Raw genomic sequence first — 10,034 nt, 5'->3', positions numbered from 1 at the left:
TTCAAATAAAAATTAATTGAACCATTCTTCTCATCTATAACTCATTTCATTTAAAGCTATGATATTATTATTGCGCGCTAAATGAATTTAATTAACCTGGATAGAACTTAGGGGGAGCTTACAAACCTCACCTTAAAGACTATCAGACTCACGGGGAGTTTGAGCTTACAAACCTCAGATTCTGAGCTTACAAACCTCAGAACCCCAAAGTCAACTTGTTAATTAGATTAACAACAATTGATCAATTTTAAATACTATTGTTTGTCATCATAAAAAAGGGGGAGATTGTTGGAACAAAATGTGTTTAACAATGAACCTTAAAGAGTTTTGATGATAACAAGGTATTAAAAATTGTAAATTGAACTAGCTAATATTTGTTCAAGTGTACATGACCATAGTTAAAAATGTACATCATATAAAGGTTCTGAAGAACAAAAAGAGAGCTATGGACTAAAGAAAAGGAAGCTTGAAAGCATCTGAAAAGAAGTGCATATGAAGTCATAAGTGCTCCTGAAGAATGATGACGTCATCAGAAGCTGAAGATCATCAGAAGCTGAAAGTCATCAGAAGCTGAAGGTCATCAGAAGTTGAAGGTCAACAGAAGCGGATAACCTTCAGAGGCAGATAGTCATCAGAAGCAGATAGTTCAAAAGCGACTTCATCAGAAGCTGAAGCTCATCAGAAGCTGATTATCACCACAAGCTGAAGATTCAAAGATCAACACTTCAAAAGCTGTCTATTGGATTCGAAAACACTGCAGAAGACTAGTGGATGGTTGCAACGGTCATTTTTGTGAAGATTTGAAGGCATTGGAACCTTATCTTCAAAAAGCGTTGACATTGTACTTTGTACGAACTGTACAACCACCTTCCCCACTACTCTGTTTTGTGTGTACCACTACAAGAAATCTTGCATATTGCCAGGGAACAATGCCAGGAGCAAGAACTCCTGGTAAATTTGCTAGGAGCTATGCCAGGGAAAACTCCTGGCAAAGTTACCATGGGCAACCCCTCACAAAAGTTGTGGCAAAATGTATGTAGTAGAAAAGATTCTTGTGTGGTCAGAAAAAGCAGGACGGTACAACACTTTGCCAGGGGTTGTGCCACCAAAAACCCCTGGCAAATTGCAAAGCCTGCAAATTTGTCAGCAAAGCCTCCAAAGGCTACGTGAGTAGCTGTATAGCTGCAAATTATTATTTTTCTCATTTTTTCTTCTAGTGATCACATGGACCACACAACTTCTCTTCCCCTATCCCTTTGTCTCGTTAGACTCCCATTCCCCCTTCTAATTCATTTTTCATTTTTACTCACTTTCACTTGGTACTTCCTCAATCCAAAGCTTATCCTGCAATCTAAGAGCAAGTTGAGCTAAAAGGTGAGCTGCTTTATTACCCTCCCTCCTAGTGTGAACAAAAAGCACTCTATCAAAATTTCCCAGCATCTTTTCTAATTGTTCGATGCACCTACCCCATTTATGTCTAGATCTAAGAAAATGCCATATAGCCTTAACCAAAATCTCACAATCAGATTCAAACTCCACACGCCTAAGACAAAGCTCACTTGCAAAGGTTACATCATAGAGAAGGGCGTTTGCTTCAGCTTCCAAAGGATCATTGTTCCCGCAATAGAGAGGCGTAGAAGTTGCAATAGTGGTTCCAAGCTCATCTCTGGCTATAACGCTGATGCCCCACTTGCCCGCTACTTCCAGATTTGCATCACAGTTAACTTTGTAGAAGCCTAACCCATTTACTATTCTTTCTTTTTTGATTTACCTTGAGCTGTTTGTCTGTTTTAGCGCTGCTGCTTGTATTGTTTGCACATTTGTGCATAGAATTTGCAGGCATGTTATGTTTGTAGGGTTTAGCTTCACGGAAAGCCTTTGAGCTGTTTAGAGCAATATCCACAATTTCGTGTGTGGGTGTATCTTTTCCTTCAAAAACCTTAAGGTTTCTAGCAATCCAAATAGAATCAATGATAACTATAATTAACTTTATGCTATCCTTGTCTGCGTCTTGTAACATAGTTGTGAGCCAATCCTGAAATTTGAAATTTGGACAATTATTAAAATTAATCTGAAGTTGGGAACTGAACCACACCCTTTTTGCTGTTTCACACCCTTTTATAATTATTTTAAATAATTTTATTTAAAATTATTTAAAATAATTTTTATTATTAAAACAATTTTTAAAAAAAGAAATTAAAAAAACAATTTAAAAACGTTTATTTTAAATATTTTAATAACGTTTTAAAAAAAAATCGTACACAATTTGCCAGGGGTTAACCCCTCGCAATGTCCCTGGCATGTTTTGAAAATGACTGATGTGATGCTGACACAGTCTGCAAAAGCCTGCATTGGCCAGAATGCGTCATAAAAGTCTGCAATCATGCAGACACAATTTGCCAGGGGTTGGGCCAGGGCCTATGCCAGGAGCGCATTTTGCCAGGAGCTGAACCCCTGGCAGGACAATTTGCGATGAGCAGATTTGCTGGTGATTCTGCTCCTGGCAAAACCCCTGGCAAACGTCCAATTGCCAAGGCTTTTTGCATTTTACCAGGGCTTCTGCTCCTGGCAAAATGCAATATTTCTTGTATTGTACGCTACAGGACAAGAAAACAGCTCCAGAATAACAGCTATGCCTGTAAAGATGTTCCTTCACAATGGGAATGGATTTCAAATTGGTTCTTCATAGGACAACAACCAAATCAGGAAAAAGATCATTGGTGAAAGATCAAGCTTCAACAACGACTCTTTGATGTGCTGACAATTTCACAACGTCTCTTCACACCTCTATATAAAGGAGTGAAGACTTAGAGATTTGGTAATGCTGAACGAAAGACTCACAACATTTTTACAAGTGCCAAACCTCTGCTGAAATTGTTCTGCATTCACTTAGAATTTCTGTGTCTCAAAGCTTCATCTTAGAAATTCTTAAGTTATTGAGTCTGTATCTGATTTGTATTGTGAGCACCTCTGATTGTATATCAAGTGTTCAACCTTAAACAATTTTCTGTGAAATTTTGTTTAGTTAGAAGTCTCTTGCAGTTGTGCTTGAGCAGGGAAGTCTCTTGATTGTGTTCTTGAGCATAGGAAGACTCTTGCAAAGTGTGCTTGAGCAAAGGAAGTCTCTTGCAGGTGTGCTTGAGCAATTGTAATCAGATATTACTCTTAGTGAAATCTCCTTGGAAATGCAAGGGGGACTGGACTACTTCCGGTTTGTGGAAGGAACCAGTATAATTGCTTTGTGTCTTTCTTCTTCTCTCTCTCTGTTTTATTCCGTTGCGTTCAGATTCTGATTATCACTTCAGAAGCTGTTTCACTTAGCTTTTGATCAGTGTGTTCAGTTTTAGGAGAAACGAAGAATTTTTCAAAACACAATTCAACCCCCCTTCTTGTGTTTTTCTCACCTTCACATTCTGATTCAATTCCAAGCTTCTATAACAGTGGAGTTTGGTTCCAAGATGATGGTCAGCAAGTCAGTGGAAATTGTGGAGTATATCCACTAAAGGACAGTGGAGTCAAAAGTGGTCCTTTGTTCATACTCGACACTAGAAGTATATGTCGGTGGTTTCTTGTTTGTAAAGGGACAATATGATGAATGACTCCATGAGAGCATGCATGAATGCGAAAAATCTCGGCCCAAGTGCTATACCAATCTTTCTCCATCTCAAGAACAATAGGAATGTGGTTCTTGATGTTTGAAACAGCGACAGGGGGATGAAATTCCATCCTTGAGGCTGCCGATGATGACGAATAGGTTGGCCTCTTGTTGGTGGCGTGGTTGGCAAGAGAGGTGGGTCTGCTGGTGGTGTTGTTATCAGTGTGATCGAACTCAGACATCGCGTGTGGGAAAGAGAGACACATACATAGGATGCAGGACCGGCGGAGGGCTGAGCGAGATATAGAGAGAGAGAGAGAGAGAGAGAGAGAGAGAGAGAGAGAGAGAGAGATAGAGAGAGAGAGAGAGAGAGAGAGAGAGAGAGAGGATGAGAGGCCAACAATGGTGGGTTTGGCAGTCGCAGGGAAAGAACAACGAAGACACAGGTAAGAGGATTTGTTTTAGAGAAAAGGATTGGCTAGGGTTGATACCATGTAAGATAGTTGAATGCTTGCCTTTTGGTCAACTATCTAATATGATACAACATAATTACAAGAAACATATTATTATAAAAATATTCTATTTGTTTGGTCAACTATTCTATAATACTTAACACGCCATGTTGACTATATGAGCATAAAATTTGCAGAAATTTCGAGAAATAGTACAGGCTTGCAATGTAGAATATTGAGGTAAGCAATCTTATTATATTCAATTATGTCAGTTTTCAAATTATAACTAGTGTCGACGCGTTAGTGTCGTGTTTGGCGTCCTTGCGTCAATGCTTAATATAAATTCAACTAAAATTCAGGTTTCTGATATGCATCCAATATTTGGTAAGAGAACATTTATTTCAACCTAGCTATCCCATTCTTCTTGTCTTAGTCTTAAAATGTGTTGATGGATTCATATCTCAATTATGGATTTAGTAACATTTTTCTTGATTTAATTACATTTTTCAAATGTTACTAGATCTCAATTTTGTTGTAGTGATATCTCATGCTTCTTGTTTTGGTCATGAAATGTCTTGATGGATTAATATCTAAATTATGGATAGACATTTTTATCCTCTTCCCTTACTAACGGCTGATGCTAAGACATACGTTGTAATTTATTTGTCTGTCAGACTAAGAAAAAAACTGACTAATCCTGCATTCCTGCTCAACTTTATGTTTCAACCAATGTTCAGTCGGTTTTATGGGGCTACCACAGTTTCAAACTGTCTCAAAATATGAGAGTTTGCAAGAAATGGTAAGGCTTTGCAATGCAGAATATGAGCATAAACTTTACAGAAAATTGGAGAAATAGTAAAGCTTGCATTGTAGATTATTAAGGTAAGCAATTTAAGAATATTTTAATATCTTTGACTAAGAGATTTTTTATACCAAGTTTATGACATTCATTTAAATTTAAACTAGCTTGGACACCCGTGCCAAGCACGGGCTAGAATTCCGTCAAACTTAAGGGAGATAATATTGCGATGTAGAAAAAGTCAGTTAAAGTTCAACATTAGATGAAAGAGTTCAGGTTGAACATCAAAAGAGTGAAAAAAACTCATACTTAAGCCATAAAGTTTTGGATGAAACTGTAGTCTCATTTCCACTGTGTGGTTGCCCTTTCTCCGATGTGTTGATCCACATTATTGTTCGCTCCTCCATAAAGTCCAACTGTTGTATGATATCCTGGTTCAACGTTGTAGGGGAACAGGAGTGTTCTAGGTGGTGGATCAAAAACACAGAGAGTCTGACACTTAATGGAGAGATGTTAATGTGTTAAGTGTAAGTTAAAATTTTACATTGTATGCAAGAGTAGATGTGAACAACATATAAATAATATGATCCATGTCGTAATGCCTTGAGACTTTGGATGAAGGTTTGATGTTAATCTCACTCGTGTGATTGCTCTTGGCCTAATGTGATCATACAACTCAATTTAGACTCTCACAGAAATTGTGATAATTTTATTTGTTAGTTTTTGGATGTCGTTTTGTTTAATTTTTTTATCTTAAATTTTAGTTTTCAAATGTCAAAAAATTATTCAACCAGCCAAATTATACAACTATATAATCGATTCGAGATTCTCAGAGAAACTATAAAATCGAACAATTATATAAAACGAAATGTTGCTCACTTAGAAACCAGCCAAATTTTAAATCATATCCACAAAACGGAAAAAATAAGAACACATCAATTTGTTTAAGGTTTCTTCAAAAAAATCAATTTGTTTAAGGTAGATGGAAAAAATTCCTACCAAGAAAAAAACTAGAACTAGGAAAAAGTGCAGTGTCAGATTAGTTTATAAATTGGGCTTCTCTTGCTTTTCTTCACTTTACTCACTAATGAAGAATAGTCACCTATATTTCTTCATGCAAATAGGAAAAAGAAAACGTGTTAAATAGAGGGGTTAACACTTTTTTCTATTTTCTGATGTAGCATATGATGCCAAATATTACTCGTGGGCCTAACTAACGTGATTAGTGAGTTAACCCTCTCTTTATTCTTTTTTTTTTTTTTGCTTCTCTTTTTTAAAATATCAAAAGTGTAAAGACATCAATATAAAACTTAGTGACATCTCAACTAGTTTTTAATTTTTTTTTTGTTTTTTAAATAGTCATAACATTTGTTTTAGTTTTATTTTTCTATTTTTTTCAATCGCCTTCATTATCAATAAATAATACTAAATATTTTATACAACTAATTATAACTCTAATAATCAATTAACTATAGTATATGCAGTGACTGCGATTCGAATTCTAGGTTATTCATATTAAAAATAGACTTTTAGCCACTAAACTACTTAACATAAAATAAACAACAAAAGGTAGAGGGGGTTATGCGTGTTAGACATTGAACCTTTTGTGACTTCCCATGGTTGCAGATTGCAATTTATAACATTGTTGGGTGGATATTTATATGTGATGATTTGTGAGGGGAGTGAACGTTGGTCGTGTGAATGTGGTTGGCAACGCGAATGTTGTGTTGAGATTTTTGTTGTATTTGTATATGTGAGAAAGAAAGAGTTCAAGGTTGGTGAGGGAGTGTGTGAATAGCACGTGGTAAAGGGGTGTATATGACGTGATTAAAGTATTAGTTATTGGCGTGTTTGTTAGATTGCGTGAATAAAATATCGACAGGATGGGAAAATGATGGTTTGTGTGAAACTTACTTGGAAAGGTTGTCTTTGTGGAGAGTAAAAAAACTGCGCAGTCTTTGCATCTCTTACGACGTAGATTGGAAAAACCATGACATGTGTGGATGGCTATGCAATAAAAAGAAAAAAAAGGGCAGCCCGATTCATTAGAGCTCCCGCATACGCAGGGTTTGGAAAGGGGTTCCACCATGATGTAAAAGCAGGCAGCCTTACCTGTTTTTTACACAAGAGACTGTTTTTTTGCTTCATTGACCGAAGCTAGGTATAACCCTACACTCATAGCGTTTGATTGGATATACGTTGGCTTGGCGTTTCTCGTGTCCCAATTTGCTGTCGTCATGAATTTTAAGCAACAAATTCAATCTTTGACGTAATTGTGCGAAGTTGCCTTTTTGATGTGGTTCCAAACAACAAAGTTGATTCCGTTATGGAGTAGAATTGATTTTTCCTCTAGAATTAGTTATAACTTGAATTTGGAATTTGGAGTTCTTGTCTCTAGAGCAGAAACTATGATTGATTACAGAATCATAAAGTTGAAGCTGAAATATGGAGCTTTTGTCTTCATAATAGAAGCTAGAATTGATTCTAGAATTCGAAAGTTAATTCCGATGTTTTTTGGTGTTTTCAAGCAGAACTGATTTTCTTTCCGGAAAAGATTCTAAGTTTAAGTTGAAATTTTGAGTTTTTGCCTCCCAAATCAAGTTTTAGTCTGAAATTTATTGTTCAATTCACTTTCACGTAAAAATATCAAAACAGAAATCTCTTTAATTTCAATTCACTCTAACCAGAATCAATTAAGGAAGCTAAATCTCTTTCATCAAACTCAATATAATTTTTTTTCTTTTTATAAAGATATTACATTGAAGAGGACTTGGTTGTGTTTGTTCATAATAAAAATAAAGAATAATGTAACTTTGAGTCTTTATAGTCATCAATACAGGCACCATGGAAGCTGGTATAGCGCAAAACCTCCTAGCATTGTGTTTTTTAGTATCTGATGTATGCACTGTATTTTCAAGTAGAATAAAATCATTGTACATTTTGACTTGCCATGTTTTACAACCATACCTTGAATGATAATCTTAGAGTTCTCATTGAAAACTGAGTTGTATTCTACACTAATCCCTAGCTTGTTAAGTTGATAGGCTATAGGTTAAAAGTGTGGTCTTTGGTCTGATATTTCTATGTAATAAATCTCTATTTAGGTACTATAAACAATCAAGAGATTTTACTATAGAAGGAACGCAAGTATTAAGGTTTGGCGACCCGATTAGAAGGAAGAATCAATATTTAATATGTTGAGCAGGGATATTTAAAATTCACAAATATAAACTGCTTGTGGACTGGTGTTACAGAAGAATGGAACAATTTAAAAACGCATCGTATGAAGGAGAGTAATGCGAACCAATTTGGATTTAATTTAGTAGTTAAGCTTTGATATTTTGTCTAAAATAAGTAATTGAAAGGAACTTTATTTTGATGGTAACCCTAAGATGTCGATGTTATTAAATATATGAATGTCAACTAAAGATTTGTCTGAAACTACCTTCTAATGTTTGCTAATGTTAAAGTAATTGAAAGTGAAACTACTTTATTTTTATGCATGGTTGTATTCCTCCTTTTAATCTCTATATGAATGCTTATAAAATTGATTTGTGGTTTTCTGTGCGAAAAAAGATGAACTATTGACAACCAAAGAAGAACCGAGGAGACAGATATATTGTGATGAACGTTGTCCTCAGAAGACACTTGAAAGTTGAAACATGTAGCAATTTTTATTTTCGTTTTCATTTATTTGACAATAGTTAATAGCATGCATTGCAACATCAACTATGTAGCACCGACACTTGTTTCGACACTGACTTGACACCGACACACTTGACACAGACACTTGTGGCCACATTCAATCACTTCTAGTTTCTTCAATTATCACCGGTGTTTGTGTTAGTGTTAGTGTCAATGTAGTGTCTTTTTCTGTGCTTCATAGATTAAAAATCTCTTTAATATCGCCATAACAGTTGGAAGAGTGTTATTTAATTACTATCTTTATGTTGAACCTTGGTTTCATGAAATATGATTATCTTTTGATGCTAATTGCAATTGAGGCATTCTTCATTACTAATGAAATTTATTGACCATCTTTATGTTTAGTTGTTTACTCATAAAAATTATTAAAGTTCATTTAACAGCTTAATGCTAGGATTTAGGACATAGAAATTATAATAGTCCATATATGTTACATTCCATATAATCCAGAAATTTTACATTCCATCAAGAGGCTTAACAAAGGAAAGCGATGCGATATATAAGCATTATCCTTGTGAATAATGTTATAGGGGATAAAGGATGTAATAAAAGAAGAAGAAAAAATGGAAATTCATTGACGATGAAGGTGTTCTTAAGCAGACATCCTTGAGTTTTGAAAATTCTACAAGCTCTGTGATGAAGGTGTTGTCTCCATTGTGAGGCCAAAACCAGGGTTGAAGTTGTTCCATGTTCATAAGGTTGGTGGTGGAAGCAGATGAGTTGTTGGAATATGCTGGCTGCACAAATTGAAACGGCGGCTGATATGGGGTTTGAAGAGTACTTGCATTTGCATATGCAAGCCTCTTATTCATCAATTGAGTTTGCATCATTGAGACCTCTGCTTGCATAGCTGCCACCTGAATCAGCCATAAGGTAAGTTATTCATCTTACCGAAAATATTCTGCAAATGATTTATTAAAGGCGAATAGAAGCTGCAAAACTATAGAGATAGATAAATATTCTACTCCACCTGTTGCTGCAAAGCAAGAAGGGTGGACACGCAACCATAAACCGGATCAGCTAGCCTAGCTTGAGCCTCATAGGAAATAGTCGCCGCAGCTTCATGGCGATGGTTAGCGAGAACGTTGGACAAGTGCTTCGACACATTGCTAGCACCAAACACCTTGTCCACAGCCGCAACTTAGCTGCACCTTGGTCAGTACCAAAGTAGGGTGCAAAGATGCATCCACTACTACACTTCCTCCTCAAGAACTTTCAAGCACCACACGGTGATATAACCGGTTCATCTTGTGTTGCTCTTGCCATTGCACGCTTTGCAGCATTTGCGCTTTTATTGCGCCTGTTTCCCGAACTACTACCATCATCACCTTGTGACTCAGCCATCACAGACACAGTTACTATACTAAAACATCTATCAATTATGCGTCTATATATAGTCGTGGTTACTTGCAGATCACAATTTAAAACATTGTCGAGTAATTATTATAACAGAAAGTGAGGGGGAAAGGTCGTGACTTTGATG

At 36.1% G+C, this 10,034-nt stretch overlaps 1 protein-coding gene and 1 pseudogene across 2 annotated transcripts; both read right to left on the bottom strand.

Annotated features, from left to right (window-relative positions):
* Positions 1-1,302: 1,302 nt before the first annotated feature.
* LOC146921443 (uncharacterized) lies at positions 1,303-2,020 on the bottom strand. Its single transcript, XM_085711314.1, has 2 exons — positions 1,819-2,020; positions 1,303-1,697 (listed from the first exon to the last, which is right to left on the bottom strand). Exons 1-2 carry the CDS (start codon positions 2,018-2,020, stop codon positions 1,303-1,305), a joined length of 597 nt encoding a protein of 198 aa, XP_085567440.1.
* A 6,991-nt stretch (positions 2,021-9,011) lies between these two features.
* LOC146921442 (LOB domain-containing protein 20-like) lies at positions 9,012-10,034 on the bottom strand (annotated as a pseudogene). Its single transcript, XR_015010773.1, has 2 exons — positions 9,522-10,034; positions 9,012-9,408 (listed from the first exon to the last, which is right to left on the bottom strand). The product of XR_015010773.1 is annotated as an LOB domain-containing protein 20-like (transcript).

This window comes from Medicago sativa, chromosome 5, assembly GCF_051527215.1.
Source record: "Medicago sativa cultivar Bolivia chromosome 5, Bolivia_mono, whole genome shotgun sequence".
Taxonomy (NCBI): Eukaryota; Viridiplantae; Streptophyta; class Magnoliopsida; order Fabales; family Fabaceae; genus Medicago; species Medicago sativa.
The sequence above is the reverse complement of the archived record's forward strand: the minus strand, read 5'-3'. Positions and strand labels throughout refer to the sequence as shown.